At 44.8% G+C, this 21,789-nt stretch overlaps 1 protein-coding gene across 4 annotated transcripts; it reads right to left on the bottom strand.

Annotated features, from left to right (window-relative positions):
• Window positions 1-2,760: 2,760 nt before the first annotated feature.
• Window positions 2,761-21,444, bottom strand: ELK4 (ETS transcription factor ELK4). Of its 4 annotated transcripts, XM_037155430.2 has the most exons (7): window positions 21,209-21,444; window positions 19,019-19,311; window positions 17,269-17,333; window positions 15,441-15,656; window positions 13,238-14,104; window positions 12,193-12,309; window positions 2,761-10,645 (listed from the first exon to the last, which is right to left on the bottom strand). In XM_037155430.2, the coding sequence occupies exons 3-7, from the start codon at window positions 17,269-17,271 to the stop codon at window positions 10,547-10,549; spliced, it is 1,302 nt and encodes a 433-aa protein (XP_037011325.2). In that variant the 5' UTR covers window positions 17,272-17,333; window positions 19,019-19,311; window positions 21,209-21,444; the 3' UTR covers window positions 2,761-10,546. The 4 variants fall into 4 exon arrangements, with proteins under 4 accessions (XP_037011325.2, XP_053523890.1, XP_037011326.2 ...); XM_053667915.1 differs by lacking the exon at window positions 17,269-17,333; XM_037155431.2 differs by lacking the exon at window positions 19,019-19,311.
• Between the last annotated feature and the right edge of the window lie 345 nt (window positions 21,445-21,789).

Raw genomic sequence — 21,789 nt, 5'->3', positions numbered from 1 at the left:
ATCTACATGTAGAGATAGAGCAGGAAATGACCAGGGAGTCCCTGCCTCACAGACTGTACTGCAGCTGAAGACAGAGACAGCATGCCACAGGATGAGGGATGATTCAGTGCCATAAAAATAAAGCAGGGGAGGTGGAAGAGGGAGTGTCAAGAGATGCTTCGGAAGGCCTTTCTAAGGAGGTACCATTTGTGCAGAAACCTGAATGACATGCAGGAGTGAGCCATCCAAGTACCCGGGAAAGATCGCATCCAGCGGGACACAGCAAGTGCAAGGGCCTTAGACTCAGCATGCTTGCACTTGAGGACCAACCAGCAAGCAGGCCAGTGTGCATCAGTGCAGTGGGGGAGGGGAAGAACAGCAGGCAATAGGTTGAAGGGGAAGGTAAGGGCCAGATCATATCAGCCACGTTAGGAATATGGATTTTTTTCCTTTTAGTTACAGGAGATTATTAGGGGAGTTGTGAGCAGGCATGGGGCAGGGATGAACTAGTGGGCACAGGCCAAGTTACAATGGCAATAAACTACACAGGAGATGGTGGCTTGGACAGTGTGGGTTAGAGCTCTGTTCTGAAAGTCAAACTGACAATCTACTAAATTGTGTGTGTGTGTGTGTGTGTGTGTGTGAGAGAGAGAGAGAGAGAGAGAGAGAGAGAGAGAGAGAGAGAGAGAGAGAGATGGGACTCAGGGCCGACCCTAAGGCACTGGGTTCTGGGTATGTGAGGAAGCCACTCAACACTGGAAGACAATGGGCTACAGAGTTCTGGTTTGGAAGTGTCAAAGGCTGGGAGATAGTCTAGAGGTTAAAAGAAACTCAAGCCTGGAGATGTACATTTCATGGCCACACAGAGTGTGTAGGGGGTGGGGCTGAGTCAGACCACCTAGGGAGTCAACGTAGAGATTGGAAGATTGAGCCCTGAGGTTCTTCAGCACCTAGAGGTTTGAGACCAGGATAGAATCCAGAAGAGAAAAAGGAGAGAAGTACCAGACGTTCAGGGGAGAATGTGGGTTCCTGAAGGAATGTGGGTTCCCTGTGGGAAGAGCTGCTCGGGAGAAAGTACTCAGTGCTCCCACCAGGTCCACCGAGGACTAAATATCCCCAGTGGTTGTGGCAACACGGAGAAGGACCTTGACTGGAGAGGGGGTTCTGTCCGCAGCCATGTGTTCACAATACGTGGAAATCATGAAGCCCACTCTGAGGTTCCGGCAACCTCCTGGCACTGATGCTTCCCACCTATTAGAACCTCTCTTTGCTGGTTGACTTTTCATCACACTCTGTCCTCTTATTTGGATGGTGTTGGGGAAAGGTTACTTCAAAGAAAGTCACCTCTGTGGACTCCCGATTACAAGGCATATTCCAGTAAGTGTCGTGCTTTGCAGAGAGAATCCACGTGAAATCTTGTGTTAATGATTGTCTCCTACCTGATTGTGCCAACCCTGGAAAATTACCCAACAAAACACAAAAAGTGGTTGCAAAACAGATATTACGCCTCTCAAAAGGGGATGTGTCAACAGTCAGAAACCTTAGAAAATGGTGCATAAATAGGGTTTTTTTAACTGAAGGGCTTCTTAGAGCTTTTAATATCCTAATACGCTTTCTGGATCGCAAGAGGTGACGCCCCGCTTCCCACACTTATTCGGCCTCCTGCAAGCACCAACGCAGGTCAGGCGTCTTGAGAGCAGCGGTTCGGAGGAATCGGCAGTGCTCAGAAGCCATCACCCGGCTGCGCTGCACACTGCTCAGTGACCTGCACGGAAGCGACACCTCTGCAGGGTCAGTCAGCGGCTGTCCCCGTTTACTCATGTGCTACTCCGTCCTGTCATTTCTACCCGGAGACAGGAAACAGACCTCTCCAGTGAGATTTTGCCACCTATTACCCCTACTCCTGCCCCTGAACCCAGTTCTGAAAAAGCCTAATTTCATTTGCTAAATGAACTGAAATCTCCAGTGTTTTTTTTCTTTGTGTGGTGCTTTGTTTTGTTTTAAAGGGAGAGAGGGGATGGGAGGGAGAGAAACATCGATCGGTTGTCTCTCCTATGCCCCCGACCAGGGAACCGAACCAGCAACCTCTCGCTTGGCAGGACAACGCCCAACCAAGTGGGCCACACTGGTCAGGGGCTGAAAGCTCCAGTTTTTAATATCAAAAACTACAGCAAGCCCTGGCTGGTGTAGCTCAGTGGATTGAGCGCGGGCCTGCGAACCAGACGATCGCAGTTTGATTCCCAGTCAGGGCACATGCCTGGGTTGCAGGCCAGTTCCCTGCAGGGGACCCAGGAGGGGCACCCATACACTGATGTTTCTCTCCCTCTCTCCTTCCCTTCCCCTGTAAGGATAAATAAATAAAATCTTAAAAAAAAAAAAACTACACCCCCCAAAAAAACAGGGCCTAGAGCAGAAATAAGCCAAAGTTGCTTCTTACAACAGAATAAAAGCAACTAATTAAAAAACTTTTTAACTTTTTAAAAATGTTTTATTTAAAATTTAAAAGTCAAATGAAGAGATTTCACATGGTGAATAATCTTTCTAGCCCGTCAATTCTCTTTCAATCCCCTTTCCTATCAGCAATCATTTTACAGTCTCCCCTGTTCACTACTTATCCCAACTCGAGTTTTAAGTATTTTAACACATCACATAGTTAAAGGCCGGGTTTCAATGATCACCACTGGGCAATGGAACCCCTTCTTTACCCACATTCGAATGGATGGTAATACACACAGGGACCACCCAAAAGATGGAGGGAAACAAAGAATCCATTCAGAAAGTCATTTTGTTAAAAATATTTATTTAAAAAAATACAGTTGTCCATATCTAGTTGCACGTATATCTATTAACATACCTATATAATTTTGGACTTTAATAAATTTTCTACAATGCTTTCTTAAAGCTAGCTAGCCATTATACAAAGCAAATTCCTGTCAGTTCTTACATAAAATATTTTTAATGTATCATCTTTCTAATAAGATGCATATCACCATTTCAGAATTTTTAAAAAATCTTTGCATAAAATTCAAAGCAATAGAAAAAAAAACAAGGATCACCTGATTAGTTATTCAGAGCAACCGTTACCACGTCGGAAGGAACACTTTTTGTCTTTGACAAGCAGCACCTTATAAAGCCCTCGCGGTGCTGGCACACCAGCCCCTTCACCCACCTAAACCTGGGGCAAAGTTTCTTGTCGCCGATGAACAGAACGCAGGACCCTGGCCACAGGCACCCTCGTCAACTCTGAAACAACACCCCTTTGTTTCCCCGCAGGCTGGTGAGGCCAGACTGCCTGGCCGGAAGAGATGGGCAGCCTCTCTCAGTTACAACAAAATTAATGCAATTTTAATACATGTTAGCAGTTACCATCTTTTTAATTGCTTTTTTGGAAAAAAAGAAAAAAAGTGATTTTTAAACCTTTGAAAGTCTCCCTGATGTAAATGACAATGAAATGAAGACAAGTTACTCTAACAGTAACTTTAACAGTTGTTCTTCCCTTTGGGTAGGTATGCACTTGCATTTGATATATAAGCATTCTGTTTATACAAAAGTGATGGGTAAGGGGTATTATGAGACAGATTTCAATAAAATACACAAGAAGGGAAATAAAAAATGAACTGTCTTCCCAGCGGAAAGACCTGGGTTTAAGAAAAGCGCCCTGGCAAGTCCCTGCCACCACGCGGCCCAACGCCGAGACCCCGACCTGAAAGAGGCACCTCTTCTGTGCGGGCTCCGCACAGACCCTCCCTCCGAGTTACAGACTGGGTGGATAAGATAACGAGTTTATTATTAAAAGAGAGCTTTTAATTTTCAAGTAATGTCCACACCTGAAGGTCCAGTAGGACTCATAAAAAAATTGTTTGTTATACACTTTTTACTTTTAGCCAACTTGATTATTTGGTGAATAAAGGGCACAATTTTAAAAAGCTAATTTTAGTAAAAAATTTTATTGCCTCAAACCAAAGCTAAGCAGTAGCAAAATGACTGGACTTACATGTGAACAAAGGTTAACTACACTGCCAGAAGGCAAAGAAAAGAGACAGGACTGCAGTTAGAGAAGGCTGGACGGCCAAACTGGACAAACTGGCCTTAAGTAATCAAAAACTAATTGTCCTGATTTCTGTCTTTACTTATATGCATCTTAATTTCACTGACGCTGAGCAGGGAAGTTCATCAAACTTGCTACTTTATCGCAAAAGCAATGACTGTTATGTACATATAAAGGCCACTGGGACCACTGCCCCAACAAAAAAATATGAAATGTCTGAAAAGGAACTCTGTCCCCTACATAACATACACAAACAACAATGATTAAACAGAAAAGAAACTTAAAATTGAACAGTTTACGAAGTTGGCTACAATACATCAATTGTAGATCATTAAAAGTCACACATTTCTGCAAAGCGAAATATTAACGCTTGTTAATTATTCTGAAACATCCTAGTCAAAGGGCATAGTAGAGAACCAGAAGAAAGGCTGCTTGGGTAATCCGCTCATCTCCTCTTCAAACAGTCTTAAGTTCCAGAAAACATAAGTGAGAAATAAACCCTACTTCCCTGACCCTCAAAGCTGAAAGTAAACTAACAAAATAATCATTAAGTGCTTCCAGTTATTAAAAATAAAACAGTGCTAATAATGGTGTCCCCCAAAGTGCCAACTGATTTAATACCAATAGATGGCATTCTCGCCCCTGAACTCTAGGCGTACTTGAATGTTTTCTATGGCGAGAACTCCGGCCCAGCCACAGGGCGCCGCCACCCCCACCCACGTCCAGAAGATCCCAGGCCTGTCCGAGCAGGGCTCAGAACCCTTAGAAGGGACAAGACCCAGAGTGGGCCCTGATGGGATGGAAAGCAAGGGAAAGTGGACAGTATTCGGCCCACGATGCTCTGAGGTTCCTGCTGATACTTATGCCAGTTCACGAGGATGACCGGGCTGCAATGCCAGAATCCCTTCACTATCGGATCAGTCCACGGTTGGATCGGTATTTCAGAAACACTACTTCTCACATCAACCTCTCCTTTGAGAAACTCAGAACCCAACATAATATGGGTTCTACACAAAAGCAAAAGTAAATGAAGAAACTCTAAGAAGGGACATCCTCATTTGCCCCGTAAGACATGAACTAGGAGCTGAAGATGACCTGTTCGGCAGCCATCAGACCTGGCGCCAAGTTACTAAAGGCTGGCAAGCAAATGGTCTTTAAGGCCTATGAGTCTATGCATTTAAAAAAACTGAAATGTGCAAGGCATTAATTTTTTAAAAGTGGCAATTGCAAAGTGCGCCAATTTTTTTTAAGTTTTAGTACAAAATAGCCTAGGAGCCATCCTAGAGGATAAACAGTATGTTCCCTCTGAAAAACAGATTTATTTTATACACACACACACACACTCAGCCAATACATCAGTATATAAACACATATATGTACTCAGCCCATAAGTCAAAATATTTGGAAAGAAATGCTCTAGTCTCCTAATTAGGTATTTAAAACTAAAATTTTAAACCTCACAAAACTTCCTGCTGTATATTATACTCAAAAGATTAGAGAGTTCAAGAGATTTACAATGTTTGATTGTATCCCTCATGAATTTCCTGGTTCAAGGTTTCATTGTAGATGATGTTAGCGGCAGCCGGAACCTCCTGGTTTCCACGGAAAGCTGAAGCCGACCTTTCCCTCGACTCGAACCACTCTGGATCCCCGTCTCCCACAACGGCCCGGTGTGAACGACAGCACCCTAGAAATTGCCATTTTCTGGCTGGCTGTCAACCTATTGCTTTTTTTTTTCTTCTTCAGAAAAGCGGCTTGAAGAAACTGGCAGCTTCGAATGGAACATTTATACTACATCAACAACTCACCCTTCAGATCTGCTCTGTTCACAGGTCAAAACATGACTTTTATACTAACAGGTTCCATCAAGTATGAGAAATGAAATCAAACCGCCTTCTCTTCTTGCTTAATACACTACCACCCACAAGATCTCTAGATTCGAAGACTAAAACACTGACTTCTGATGACCTGAGAGCAGTAACAGAGCACCTGGTTTCAGGCTATGCCAGCAGCACTGAGAACGGCAAGAAAACACTGACTTGCTGACCCAAAAGCAGGACGGTAATGAACGCAACACCTTCCACAGCAACCATTCTCCAGTCAGAGCGCCTGCTGAAGAGGTGCGCCTCTGGTTTTCCTCCACTTCACTACTGCGGATTAAACAATTACCTTCTCAGTTCCTTTTCGGAAATAATCTACTCTGTCGCACCTCAGGTAACGGACTGTAACACCATGAGTCTTTCTCAGTTTCCCGTTGGGTCGGTAATTCTTCCGAGCTCCAGGGTTCTGCTCAGAGCCCCGCATCTGCCCCCACGCCAGTTCACACACCTGAGAACGGCCCCTGAGCACGGTTCTAGATGTCTGGCAGGGATAAATAAGACTCACATGGTGAGTGGAGGGGTACACAGAGTGGGCCTGCCAAGGAAAGTATTTCATCTTCAGATGCTGAAACGTTACCCAAAAACCTTACTAACACAGCAGTAAAACAGAGATTATTATGTATTTTAACATACAGCAATTTGAAATAATTCTCACTTTATTAGTAAAATGTAACACTAATAAGACCGAAAGAGGTTTGTAAGCAGACTAGTAAAATAAAAGTGCATCAGAGTCGAACCTGGTATGAAGAGAAAGGCAACGACAGGCCGCCCAAAGCAGTGTGCGCGAGGCCCTGGAAAGCACTTGGCAATGGGCTACTCGGTGACTTAAGAAAAAGAATTAGCATGAATTTTCCCCTGAAAAATCCCAAATCTCTACTAGAGATTTTACATGACAATCAGATCAAATACAGAAGGATTTCTTCGTACGTCAGGACAAGAGCATCCATGCCTTTTCCCGCAGGTCAGACAACGTTCTGAGTCGGTGTTGTTACAGAAAGCGTGTTGCCAGCCCGCTGGGTGCAGGAAGAAACATCAGAACTCCTACTTGACACTTATTTTCTAGCCATCCTATCTCTGTTTTTGTGTGTGTCCTAGAATGTGCATATTACTTTAGAAGAGCAGTATACAACTTAACATATATACATGTGAATTTGCACTAGGATATCTGTGTTCAAAAGCTCGTACTGATCAAGGTGCATGTGCAAAAAGGGTGGAGACTGATTTTCTGAAGTGACAGTGAGGGTCTCTGATGTGCTTAAAGTCACTAGAAACACAGAAAACTGCCTCTAGAACTAGAATCCTAACACGAACTGTGATCAGGATGAAACAGCACCATTCAACTGGACATCATGCAGGGCCAGAGGTGGGTGGTGTGGCGGCTGAGCTGCCAGCAGCCTGCGGTCCCAGCTCCTGAACCAAGCCTCTGACTTGCTCTCCCTTCTCCGCCTAAGGGACTCACAGCTCGGAGAAAACTAGAAAGTGTGCCAGGTAAACAGATCCAACACGTCAGCCCTGCCTTTCTGACCTTGAAAATAGTATGTAAATCTTCAAGGAATTCTTTCAGCTTAAATTTAAAAACTCCAGTACCCTTTTATTACATAGGCTCATGGCCATCAAAACTTGAAGACAAAAAAGTCACGCCTATCTTTTAGCCATAAAATGTAGAAAAATTAAGCCTATATTTTAACTCTTAAGAAGTGTAAGGCTGACCTTTTCAGGGCTTCTGGATTTTTCCATTACATACAAATTTTTAAAAATCAGCAGCTGTTCCCATCTTTCTTTGAACACACAAAATACACCAGGAGTCTGACGTCACAAAAGCACTGTGACAGACATGGAATAGAGACCACTGAGGTCAGACATGTGACTTCAATTCTGTATTTTTAAAAGTCAGCATTGAAAAAAAGATGCTTTAGAAGTTACATGAAACCCACCCCGGGTGGAGCAAATGCAGTGGCTGCTGGCTGAGCAGGCGGCTGTGCTCATCCCTTCGCGGTGCCAAGGTGGTAGCTTCGGCCAGATGGGGAGTAATTTGCACCTTGGAAATCAGCAAATGCTACAATGTAAGGCTCTCTTTCCCTTCCAAGAGCCTGGCAGTTAAACATTTCCCAGCATACCACTGAGTAGATCTGGACCAGTGCAGAGGGAAAGCTGAGATAATCATGGCAGATGCCTTGAAAACTCACTCCACCTGCTCCCCTGTTACCTTAGACCACTTTTGCCCACCAGCACTCATCCTGGCAGCATTCATCCTGGCAAGGCGGCCGGCGATGGCCTCAGCTACAGCTACCAAGTATGTCTCTCCAGTGAATACTGATGTTAAGTGGTATGTCACCTCTGGGTTCTAAGAACTCTGTGGATTTTCAAAATATATAAAGCTGATACTGTTCCAGGAAGGAGGTAGTTTACACGTAGAATGGCCTGCCTCATACACTTGAGCTAAGGTTGTAAACTTCCATTTAAAAAAGACACACACATGTGCACGCACAAATGCTTCCCCAGATTAACTAATTTCAAAGAGAAAGCAGGCGACCATCGGCCTCCTGTGGCCCACGCCTCTCAGAGGCTCCAGAACAGGCTCGCAGACGGAGGACTCACTGAAACTCGTCCGCAGGAAGCCACTGTGACTCACTTTCAACAGTGTCCTCACTGCCCAGAGGCAGTTAGATGTGAAAGGCAACACCTGGGAAACCAGACCAATGGCTTTTCTCCTTTAATACCAAAAGATAAAAATTTTTTTTGTGCTTTCAAAATGTTAAATATCTAGTTAAGTCAATCCATCAATACTTACTTATTTAATGTACAAAACGTTAATCAACCTAATATTGATGAAACTATTCCAAAGTGCTGCTGAGAGGTCCAATTTCAAACAGGCATGTGCGCTGCAAGATTCAACACGGGGAGAAGTCCAGTAAGTCTGTCCCGCGTCACCACTAACAGGACCGCCTTTCCACACGACTACTGCACGTCTCTGGAACAGGCCCGTCAGCCAAGGACCACAGACGGAGCAGCACGGGTCTCCCACGCTCCAGAGTCAAAGGCAGCTCCCTGAACACTGTCCCGCTGCTGTCGCTGAACCAGCAGGGGAGTCGTGCCCGGGAGCTCCTCCACCCTGCACCTAACCTCATTCACAGTGTTACCCATCTGGAAGATGCCGATTCCTTTCAGTGTCACTTGAGCTCTCGTCATTGCTCCCTCGTTCATTTAGTTCATGTGATCGGATCACAGGAACTATCTCCAGGGTTGTAAAAGTAGTTTAATGGGCAGCGGTGGTGGGGGTAGGAGCCGTATATAATATCTAATACTGGACTTTAAAGTCAGGACTTTCAAGATTCCACTGACATGCTGGTATCAATTCCGTTTGGCGGGATCGACAAAGCTGTCTGCACCTGGCATTAGTTACCATAAGGTAATACTTTATAAATTGGGTAATGTAGAGACAAAGGCCTAAATTTTTCTCTACTAATATGAGCAATCTAATGCCTATGTAGGAGGGTTTCCAAATGAACTCTGCTCCTCCCTAATCTAAAAAGAAAGTTTCAAAGAAGTAAGCATATCTTTTCCTCACTACAGATTTGGAAGCCTCATATTGCTTTTCATCTTCCTAATTATATCTTTAAAACTATCATGACCTCTCACAACCTTAAACTGGAAAGATTACCTCCACCGCAGAAAATGAGGTGAAATGAACGGTAAACAGAAAGGGTCCTTCGTGCCAGGTAAGCCTCTGACTGGGAAAAGCCCTCCATGTTGTTTCATTATTCGACTGACTCGTTCACTCTTGAGACGCCTCCAAACTTCAAAACCTGGGCACACTCTCCTCCAAGCCGCTGTCTGCCATGCCGCACTGGAGTGCGTATCCACAGCACGCGGAGAGCGGCCAGCATTCCTGGGCCGGATACGGGCCCCCCATTCTCGCGGCTGTTCCAAACACTCCTAAACCCCAGGCTGAAAAATCTCCCCACTCGGAATCAGACCACCTCCCTGCTCTGTCGGCAGGCTCAGACAAGGCTGCACGTCTGGCCGAGACCCACCCTGTATACATGTAAGACGCCTTTCTGTGGAGTCGCTTCACACAGGTTAGAGCACACCGCAAACCAGCATGGCCCCAAGAGTACTGCTCTCATCTTCCTCTGTGTGAGCAGAAAGGATTCTTCCTCCCCTATTTCTTATCATAGCTCACCTTTAGTCACTCAACAGTGCACACTTGTCTTTGAGATATGGCTGATTTCATTTAACCAGTATTTCTTTAAATAATATACTTTGAGTGTGTATTTTTTTGGGCCAAAGGGTTTTAGTAAGGCAGGAGGAGGAACTTTGTTCTTACTCGCTCTTGCAAAGCATAGCTAGCTGCTAAACCCCACCAAAAATGCCTTTAATACAAAGCTCAAAATATTTGGGGGGAAAAGAGAGCAAAAGAGGGAGGTGGAGTTTGGACTCCAATTAAGGCATTTTTTAAACACAGTCCAACATGAGTCTTACTGGAAGGGAATCCTAAAAAGGCATTTCAATGGGAATGGCAAAGGTCACACGAGTCTGTCATCAGCACTGTGGAACCACCGATTGCTCACTCCAAATGTAACCATGCCCAGTGTCCGTGTCTTTAGTCCTTGGTTCTCTCATTCTGCAAGTGCACAGGTTATGTTTTCTGAGGATCTGGGGAAAATGGGCCAGGGGTAGAAGGTCCATCCAGGCCAGACAGAGTGAAAGGCCCATGACTGTTCAGAACAGAAGGAAACTGAGGAAGAAAAACAGAACACATTATCATCCTGTACTCAACAACACTTTCTGTCCCTCCTCGCTTCCTGGGGCAGAACACAAGAGCCACCAGCAGTGGCTCCCTGGACAAACCAGTAACTGTTTATCATGAAAGAATACAATGTCACAGCAAAAGCTGTGAAGAAAGAAGGTTAAATATTAACACTTTCCGGGCTGCCTGATGGAATGGAAAGCACAAACCCACGCCTCCCCTCACTCCCCAAGGTGCACAGGGTTACACTGAACTTAAAAGGAAGGTTTTAGAAAGTTCAGTAAATGACAACATGCACCACCGAGTATATTCAATTATAAAGCATATCATGGACTGTCAAAAAGAGGCGCAGAAAGAGATTCCCACCTATTAGCTCTATTTATAACTGGTGCAAACAGCTGCAGGATGCTCACCCCCGAGGGCCCCCACCACACACCCTGAGACACTCCTACTGGGGGCTCCAAGAGGAGACTGCCAGGCACCACATGTGGCTGAGGCCTCAGGTTCACCCTGTAACCCAATTATCCATGTGTGAGCGGCAGAGGAGGAAATGAGAAAAATTCCCAACACTTTCTGCTCAATAACTTAGAACTTTGTCAAAAAATGCAGAAGTAGAAGGATTTTTAGTTTTCTTCTTTTTCTTTAACATTTCATTCCCCAAAAGAAAAAAAAAAGTTAAATTACAAAAATGTAAGAAAATCTTCCAGGGGCCATGGATGGCGTAGCTTAGTGGATTGAGCACAAGCCTGTGAAGTGGGGGGTCACCAGTTCGATTCCCAGTCAGGACACGTGCCTGGGTTGCAGGCCAGGTCCCCAGTGGGGGACACATGAGAGGCAATCACATATTGATGCTTCTCTCCCTCTTTAAAAAAAAATCTTCCAGCGTGTCACCCCTGGATGAGTGGATGAATCAATCATAAGAAAGACTATAAGTTATAAAGTCTAGATGTTTGGGGGCAAAATAATAGTTAAAATCGCTAAGACTTTTTCCTAAGATCTTGGTTAAGAGATAATATTCATTTAAAAATATATATTTAAAATGCTGATAAATAGAAATTCTGAGGGGAAGCAAGAGTATTTGATAAACTATTCTCAAGAGCTTTCTCTATTTGTTTTTAAATCCTCAGTCAAAAGGGGAAATCTAACGGTCAGGAGTTCCACCCCCAACACTATGTATATATGTGTTTGTATGAATGCATATACATATGTACAACTTTTTTCCAAAACAGGATTTCTACACTTTAAAATGACAAAAAATACTGGGCAGGCTCAAAGCCTGCTACAGCCCAGAACCAGTCTCGGTCTACCTCAAACGTACATAATAGTCAACAATGTGAAGGAAGCTTTGCTGTGAATGTTTATCTGAGCTGTTTACGGGCTAGGAAATTAGCACTTAGAAATTCAAAAACGAAACTGAAGAATCTCTATTAAACAGAAGTTTTATAATGCTTAAACCGAAGGGGGGGATACTGCCCTTTTGCATCTTGCTCCGTTTACCACGGTCCCTAAAAGAGACAGCCCTTTCTTTCATTTACCTGGAAAAGCGTGTTAGCACCTTGCAGTCGGGCTGGACTGAGGGGAGCAACAGGGCTGAGGGTGCTCCAGAAATGGATGCTGGAGAGCAAGGGGCTCGGAGTCAGTAAGATGGGCGTCTGCAACACACAAAGCAAAAAGAGCCCCTAAATGACACATCCGGGTTACGCTTTACCGGCAGAATGATACAGAAACAGCCCCGAACCCAAATCCCATCCACTCTCCACTTGAAACCTCTCCAAGTCTGAAACTGTATCATCAGGAAAAACTCAGAAAGTATTTGTACAGCTTAAGAAAGATAAAAGTCAAAATATTTTCTAAATTCTCTTTTGTAGGGTCTTTCCCAAATAGAAAAACCAGTCTGAATTCATGTGTGGAAAAATAATGGGTAACTGACACGGTCCTGAACTAAAGGGGGGGGGGATGTGGGTGGGAGGGGTGTGCAGGGTGGAGGGGAGTGAAGGGAGGGAAATGGGACAACTATAATGGCATACTCAATAAAAAACATATATTTTTAAATGGGTAACTGAGTCTGAAATGTGGTTTTCTTAAAAATGAGAAGATCTGTGAGTAACCCATCTATTTAAATGCTATATTTAAGCAAGGTATGATAACTGTAGAAACTTGCTACTCAATATCAACCATTTCTTTTTCTTAAGGTTCTCAGGATCAACTGTTTTCTAATTTGAGATTATCACTGTTTGTTTTTTTAATAAGATAGCAACCAGTTTTATCAGAGCAACCCCCCCCAAAAAAAAACAGACATACAAAAGACAGGGAGAGGCCTTATTATCTTCAGAAGGAAGCGGAAAACCATAATATGTTTTTACTTGTAAAATAATGAATTTTTACCACAGTGCTCCAAACCTTCAGTTTTAGAGACTGTAACTGGGGTGAGGAATTGGGTTACTTCCACAGGGTCACATATAAACCTTTCTGAGACAAACCTAAGTAGCAGAACAAACACTTAAGGGTATAACTCTGGATTTGTTTAAAAAAATGAGTAAATGCAAACGACGGTGGCACTCAAGATGAAGCACAAGCTACCTGTGAGAAAAGTGCTGGCGTGAGGGAAGCTGTGGGGAGAGACGGGCTCAGGATCCCCAGCGGGCTCGGGTCGCTGCCCGTGATCACGAGGATGGGGGCCAGCTCCAGCCCTTTGGGCTTCTTGGATCTTGATGAGTTATTTGTTTTGTCCTTTTCTGGCAACGCTGAGTCCTGGTCTTTAGGCTCCAGGGACAAGTTCTCTGGCAGTTCCATTGGCTGAGAAGCCACAGAATCAATGTTTGTGTCGACGTCTGGGTTGGAACTTGGTGGTGGCGAAGGTGTTCTAGGAGGCTGAAAGGAAGGGGACACGGAGGGGACAGGTGTGTCGAGAAAAGCGGGAGCTACGCTGGAGGCAGAGGTTGGCGCCTCCACGGCAGGCAGTTTGGGGGAAGCCAAAGTCTCCAACTCTTGGATCGTTTCTTCTGAAGATGGAGAAATACTTGAGCTGGTTGAGATGGTGGCAATAACAGGTTCAACCAGTGGCTTTTTGGAAGGTGTTGTTACAAATTTAATGACAGATGGTGTTGACTCCTGAGATTTTCTCTCTGCCAATTTCTCAGCTGGATTCTCGATCTTTATGGACTTGAGAGGCTTCCTCTTGGAGGCGTTCAGAGAGTTGAGAGTAAATGAAGAGTACAAGCCGGAGTGAATGTAGTCATTGCGGCTGGAGGCCTTGGCCCCTGGCTGCGGTGGCTTGTCTCTCCCTCCGGTCTCCACTTCTCTGGGGCCGATGCTAACCTCACTGAAGCTGAAGGCTTCACAGTCCCCGTCCACCCTGCCCACCTTCATGGGGTCCATGCTCAGAATCTCCGGGTAAGAGACGAACTTGTACACAAACTTCTGGCCATTCACTTTTTTAATGATATTCTGTAGGTAAATAAAATATGCATTCTTACAACTTTACCTCCCATAGGTCACAAAAAAAGCTGACCTGATAATGTTCTCTATTTGACAAGCAGCTTACTTACAAGCTTCAAAATTATCCAAAGTCACCTAAATTATCTAGCTATACTTAACATAGTTCCTACTATTGTGGAACATAAGTTAAGAACATTTAAATGTCTTATTAACAACTGAATTAACATGTTAATAAAAGCTGAAAGATTTTAACTGCTTAACACTTTGAAGCAGTATGTGTACTAAGTCAAAACTCACTGACCTGAAATCTAAAACAAGTCCAAAAGTACAAGCCATACGCATGTTGAGTCAGCAAAAAAATAATTGAACACTTTACTTCTACTAAGGTTGCTTCAAAAATTCCAGCTATTGCCCTGGCCGAGTGGCTCAGTCGGTGGGAGCACGATCCTGTGCACCAAAGGGCTGCAGGTTTGATTCCTGGGTGGGGCGCGCATGGGAGGCAACCGATTTGGTATGTGTTTCTTTCTCTCTTTAGCTCTCTCTCTCTCTCTCTCTCTCTCTCTCTCTCTCTCTCTCTCCCCTTCCCTCTCTTTCTAAAGTTAGTGAACATATCCTCAGGTGAGGATTTTTTAAAATTTTTTTAGTTAAAAAAAATTCCAGTTGTTGCTTACCTCATGTCACCATGCAGCACAGCTGATAAATATCAACCACTTAAAGATGAAAGAAATTAAAATCCCAACTTCTTATTCCAATTCCATGCATTTGAGCCATTTATTTTACCTCAGCGCCCAAAGTGTATTCAAAATAACACAGCATTTAGAACTGCTGTTAACTAAAAAAATCAATTCTCTACATTAATAGGTATGCTGTAAGGTACTAATTCGTGTATTCTGAATTAAACTAAAGAGTAAAAATTAAGAAAAGCTAAAACACAATAAATGACAATTTATAAAGTAAATCAGGATATATACAAGAACAGTTATCCTCCAAAGTCTCCAGTTGCCTTGCCCTTACTCCAACCCGACACTGACTGTCGCTTTGGCAACTGCAACCCGGAGTGAAATACGTGTGATGGGAGTGGAGCATTGAGATCTGCAGAAACACAACTGGAACATTTCCGTCCCTCCAAACTCCAAAACTGCTTAAGTTATAAAATAAACTGGATTAAAATCAACCAGGACGGTGATGATTTTGCAATGTCAAATCACAAATATCGAATCATTGTCTTATACCCAAAACTAGTGTAATGTTATATTTCAACTGTACCTCGATTAAAAATTAAATAAACCAGGACATTCCAGAGAAGGGAAGGAACACTTCTTGTTCTGAGGTGGAGGTGTATTACCTTCACGTAATAGTATCTGAGGGCTCGGCTGAGTTTGTCGTAGTTCATATTAGGCTTGTTCTTCCGTATTCCCCAGAGCCGAGCCACCTCCTCTGCCTGCAAAAGCTTGAACTCCCCATTGTCAGAGGTCCAGCAGATCATGTGCTTGTTCTGAGGCTCCTGGAGGAGCTGCAGGAGGAACTGCCACAGGGTGATAGCACTGTCCATAGCACTGAGCTGAAGAGGCACACAGAGGAGAGACAATGATGTTGACAGCTGGCCCTTCCAGAACACTGTCAGGCACTGTCTGAAGTGCTCCACATGTATTCTTTTCATCTCTACAACAGATACTATTGCAGCCTCCTTTTCTAAAGAAAAGAATTGATTCATAAAAGAATTAAGTCATTTGTCTAAGGTAAATTAAACGAGGGAGCTGAGATTTAAACCCAGGCAGTAGAATCAAGTCCAAACTCTCAAGATGCCACACTACTTAAGAAAAGCCTTGCTAGGAGATACCGCTAGTTCCACCGGAGCAGTCCGATGACTGTCACTAGAGGATCGCTGTTATTGAACTTCCCTTACAGACTCATTGTCGTGTTCTCCGAGGAGACCACCATTGCAGCGTCCAGCTTAGTCGACGCAGCTGACCCAGCTGCCAGGACGTGCCCACGTGTGTCTCTGTGTGGCCCCAGGGTTACAGGGAGTAATCTAATCTACTTTTGCTCTACTGGTATTTCTCCTTCAAATAGTTTCCATTATCATAAATACAACTTACACATAAATTGGCAGCCCTGGAAATTCAGCAAAATTTTTGTCCCTGACTTAATTTACAAGTTCTGTCACTGCTCTGTCCACAATCCACCTTCCGTCTGATTAGCAACCTTTATTTAATGTCCAAGACTCGACCTGAAACATCCTTCAATATCTCAAGTTTTAGGATCTCCCTATTTCAGCCAGAGTTTCTCAATGACTGATATTTTGGGCCAGATCATTCTTTGTTCCTGGAAGCTGTCCGGTGCACGAATGGCATCGCTGTCCTCTGCTCACGAGGCACCTCCTACCCAACTGTGACAATCAAAAATGTCTAGATGCCCTGGCCAGTGTGGCTCAGTAGGTTGGGTGTCATCCCGCACAGTGAAAGGTCACCAGTTCGAATCCCAGTCAAGGCACATGCCTAGGTTGTGGGTTTGGTCCCCAGTTGGGTTCATACAAGTAGCAACTGGCTGCTGTTTCTCAAATCAGTGTTTCTCTCCCTCTTTCTCCCTCCTTCCCCTCTAAAGATAAATAAATAAACTCTTTTCAAAAACACGTCCCCCGCCACCCCCGGGGAACAAAAATCACCCCAGGTGATGACCATTTCACTGGCTCGGGCAATGGAGCAACAAGGAAATGTTCAGTTATTTTTCTCATAAAACTTCAAAACACCCTGTTTAACAGGAAGAACTTTAGAGCAGAAATTCTGGCCAAATACATATAAACACATGCTAAGAAGCCCACTTCTAAACTATACCCACATGAAAGCAAAAACTTCCTTTTTTTTAAAATCTAGAAATGAGGTCTCAGTGGATCAGGATAGGACTTGAAAACAATTATTAAATCAATCCATTAAATTACAAAGACAGGCGAACTAAACTATATCAAAATTTAGAACTTCTATGCTGCAAACAATACCATCAAGTGAGAAGACAATCTGCAGAATGGGAAAAAATATTTTCAAATTATAGGAACTTGCATCATAAAATTATTTAAAAACTCTTACAATTAAAAAAAAAACAGAAAATAGGTGAAGAATTCAAAAAGACATTTCTCCAAAGATAAACTGTCAATAAGCACATGAAAAGGCGCTCACCATGGTTAGTTATTACGGAAATGGAAATAAGCCAGCTCAGATACCCCTCCACACCTACTGGATGGCTGCAATTAAAAAGACAAACAGCAGCAAGTGTCAGCCAGGATGTGCAGAAAGTGAAACGCTCACATCACAGGTGGGAACGCAAAGCGGTACAACCACTTGGAAAACACTTTTGACAGTTTCTTGAAGACTAAATATATTCACCGTATGGCCCATCAATTCCACTCGTAGCTCCATACCCCCCCCCCAAAATGAAAATATACATCTGCACAGACCTCTGTGCAGGAATCTTCACAGCAGCATTACATGTAATATCCAAAAAAAGCAGAACCGCCCGAATGTCCACCCACTGATACTTGACAAGCAAAATGTACAACAGTACCACCCAAGAGTAGATCACCCAGAGAAAGGAATGAAGTAATGATAGAGTCTATAACAAGGGTGGACCTTGGAGACACTGTACCAAGTGAAAGAAGCCAGACACAAGAGGACAAATTTTGCAGGATCCCACTCATATAAAATGTCCTGAAGAGGCACACCTACTGGACACAGAGAGATGGGTGGGTGCGAAGGGATGGAAGTGGGTGGGAAGGACACAGGGGAGTGACTGCTCACGGGGTAATTTACACATTCTAACTCAGACTGTGGTGGTCATGGCACAACTCTGTGAATATACTAACGCCATTTAATTTTACAGTTAAAGTAGGCAAATTTTATGGTATGTGAATTATACCTCAATAAAGATGTTAAAAACAAGTCAACACGACAAATATTATAAAAGTTAGGCCTGTGAAACTCAATTCTAACAAAGTATAACTCAGACAGGATGGGATCCTTAGCAGTCACCTATATATGCCTCCACAAAGGGCAGAGATACGGAACTGTAGTGGGAAAATGTCTAATATCTGGGTTTCTGTAACTTCACCGAGACGCTCAGGATGTCCTCCAATAAATAGGCCTCAGAGTTATCACTCGAAGCTCATTATGCAGAGTTACTGTCGTCTGAAAGTAGAGATGGGAAAATACAACAAAGAACACACAGCGGGAGAAGCCCCCCAGGGACAGAGTTCACGGAGAGGCTGAGGCCGTGACTCCAACTCTCTTTCGTAACAGGTCACACACTCTGTCCACTAGGGAGACCACTTCCCTGGATGGACAAAGCCCTTATACCGTGGCCAGCTGTAAAGAAGTATTACATATTAGATACTAAGTGATAACAACCTACAACTAACACGTGCTCCTTTAATGCTAAATAACCAAGCCCACTAGAAATCAGTCTCCCAAAGCCTCACTTAATCTAGGTTAAAATACTGGCTTACATTATTATATCCACCAAGCACTGGGGCACAGAGTTGGGGTGCCCTGCCACGTCCCTGAGTTTACCAGAGAGGGCTTTCTTCCTCTGGTGCCTGTCCATGGCAAGTTACTTTTTAACCATGTGTATTTCCCACGTAAACAATTACTCGTTAGTCTAAACCTGTTAAAACTACACCCTACTAAATTTTGCTTAACCAAAGAATGCAGTCTCTACAATCCCAGATACCATCTTCATATCAAGACTGCCTACAGGAGTGGGAGTGGGAATGGGGGAATGGACGGTGAAGGCTATGGTGGTGATGGGAGGAGGGTGGAGAGGAAGATGAGGAGGGGGAGGAAGAAAGAATTAAGTCACGATTACTGCAAATTTGGTGTTTATAATTCCATGTTTTTGGAATAATCCCCAAAACCAAAATTAGAGTCTTAATACCTGTCACCGTAGATAATGCTGGAGCCCTACAGGTTTACAACAGCTAGGCTGCACATGCAGAAAAACAAAGTTAACATCAACGGCTCCACCGTGAGCGTCCAAGTCTCATCCTGAGCAAAGGGGAGGTTCCCACGAGCACGGGTGTGTCCAAGGTGCTGCGGGTTTATTCCACAGCTAAGTTGGTTGTTTGAAGAGCGCGCGTGCCCAGCTGTTGGGTACTTTAAGGCAGAACCTAACTGCTGCGGAAAAGGCCGATGCTTCCTCAGCACTTCCCAGTGCGGCAGGAAAGAGCACTGTTGAGAGTATGAGAAAAAGGGCATTGTGTTTTTTAACTCGAGTACTGGAAGAGAATTTTCTTTTGCTAAAAAATAACAAAGACATACAATGGACATCTTCAGAGGGTACTTAAAGAAATATTTTATTCAGTCAATTTTGATATCTGGTTATTCTTTGACTGAAAAGTTGGGGGTGGCTGGGTATAAAGTTAAGCTGAACTCTTCATTTTAGTTCCTAAAAGTGTGCCATTAATTTGAAATTCAATGATTTCCTCAGTCATAAAAGAGAACTAAAGGAAAATATTCTTCAAGGCAGTTATTATTTTACAAAGGTGAAATAGTAAAAAATATACTTTTATCTTTCCTACCTATTAGTCAAAAAAGAGAAACCCCTCATTTTCCTTCTCACAAAAATCTCAGGTTTCCTACAATGACAGTTGTAAAAGTTTGTTTGTATGTTTGTCTGTTTTAGTAGAAGCATAATGAGGGAGGGAAATAGCTGATCCAAATGAAGGACTGGCTTTTCAGGGGTCAAATGGTGAAAAACATAATTGATTCAACTTTAACATTTCAAAGATGGCAGACTAATCTCTGTGTGAAACAGAAAGAGTGAGCATCTGGAAACAAGTTGTTAGGTAAAGAAAGTCCCTATTAAATGAAAACTTTTCCACCCTAAATATGCTTAAATACACAGTCTGGTTGCTGTGGTGACCCATAGGCCAATTGTTTTTCAGAAAGAGTAGCTAAGACCCCCCCAAAAGTCTCCAAATTCAGTGTGCTGCTTAAGTGAAACAAAACCAAATTATAAAATGTACGAAGACTAGTCCTGAATTAAAATAACTGTCGTCAAAAAGTAACCAGGTGTCTAGCTGTGCAGTAGCCTATACTGACAATATTAAAAGTATACTGCTACTTTACAATTGGAAGACAGTATTTCCCTTAAAATGTAATGAATCCACTTACGCAACTGTCATGTTTAAATAAAATCAAAGAGAGCATGGGAGGAGGGACTGAATCATACTACACTTTAACAAAAACACCGCCGACCGTCCTAAATATTGAAGGACCAAGTTTTGCACTCCGTTGGGTGGTGGGTGGAAGACCACGAAAAGGGGGCGGAGGGTCTGACCCACGAACCTAAGAGATGGGCGAATCGTTCTGATGAATAAAACTCGAGCCTTTATTTAAATACTCTAAACTTCGAAGTAGCAATAGGCTGAGAAGTCGCCAAATGTGCGTATACCTCTGGACTACTTCCTTCAACAATACCTCTTATAACCTGCCGAGGCCAGTAAATATTACACCCCCAAAGATTCCAACTGATCTTCCTAAGAATGAAGAAGCTACCGGCCCAGCTACACGTGAAGCGGAAAGTCAACGAGATTTGCTACCAAGAAGTAGAAAAAGAAATGAAACTTGACACCGGATGAACAGCGAGTTTCAGGAGAAGCAGCAGCACGGTGACCGAGTGCCGCAGAGATCAAAGTTTGGAGAAAGCGCCGCAACCTCACCGGCCCTGGTAAGCACTGAATTACTGTACTTTCATTTTCCAATTTCCTGTCACCACAAAGAGTCCAAATTGCTGCTTTCTTCGCCCCCTCCCCCAGCAAAAACAAAAATACCGCCACCTTCCGCCCGAGGGATCTGCTAGAACTGGTAAGGGGCGAAAGGAAGGGGGCGGGCGGGCGCTTCCCAGTCCACCTGCGCGCGCGGGCTGGAGCCGCAGGACAGGGCGGCACCCGGCGGGATAGCGCTGGGGGTGGGTCCCTGGGGAGCGCGCCCGCAGTCCCCCGCCCAGCCCCCGCCACGCTCCTGCTTCCTGTTGGGCCGCGAGCCGCCGGCTCCTGCTCCCCTTTTTGGGGGCGGAGGGGACAGGAAGCGCGGCTGCAAGACCCCGACGGGGCGCGCCGCTCACCGAGGCCGCGTGCGGGGCTCCCTCTGGGTCTCCGTCGCGAGCACGACGCTGCTGTCCACCCACCGCTTCCTCACGCCGGCACCTCTGGGACGGCGCGGCAGCCACGGTGACAACCGCGGCGGAGCCGAAGAAGGCGGCGGCGGCCGACCCCAGCCCGCTGGGTGCCCGCAGCCGCCCGCATCTCCCGCCGCCACCGCCACCACCCCGGCCGCGACTCTTCGCGCCCCGCCCTGCCGCCCCCGCACGCGGTTGTCTGGCCGCTACCCGCGGGCGCGCGCTGAAGCGTTCCAGGCCGCCGCCGGTCTGCCAATCGCCCAGCGGTCGCCGCCCCTCTCGCACCCCCCTGAAGCCTCGAGGCCCCTCCCGGACGCCGTAAGCCGCGCGTCACTTCTGGGGGCGGGAAAGGAGGAGCCGCCGCGAGTAGGAGAACTGGGAGCCGCGGCAACCCCCAGCCCTGGGTTCTCGGGGCAAGGGTTACGCGCGTGGGCGCGGCGGGGGCGCAGCCTGGCCCCCAGTGGCCACTCTTCGCCCTATTACTAATCAGTTACTGTTTATGGGTCACGCGTCGCCTACTTACGCTG

This window comes from Artibeus jamaicensis, unplaced genomic scaffold (genome assembly GCF_021234435.1).
Source record: "Artibeus jamaicensis isolate MK-2021 breed Jamaican fruit bat unplaced genomic scaffold, CSHL_Jam_final contig_475, whole genome shotgun sequence".
NCBI classification, from domain to species: domain Eukaryota; kingdom Metazoa; phylum Chordata; class Mammalia; order Chiroptera; family Phyllostomidae; genus Artibeus; species Artibeus jamaicensis.
Note: the sequence above shows the minus strand (reverse complement) of the source record. Positions and strands in the feature narration are given on the sequence as shown.

Bases quoted from the DNA above. Each gene is read 5' to 3' on its own strand.
- ELK4 (XM_037155430.2), bottom strand. The intron at 14,105-15,440 runs GTAATACACCTC...ATTTACCTACAG, and splicing joins TCAGATACTATTACGTGAAG to AATATCATTAAAAAAGTGAA. The intron at 10,646-12,192 runs GTAAATGAAAGA...TTTCTTCCTCAG, and splicing joins GTGCTAACACGCTTTTCCAG to TTTCCTTCTGTTCTGAACAG.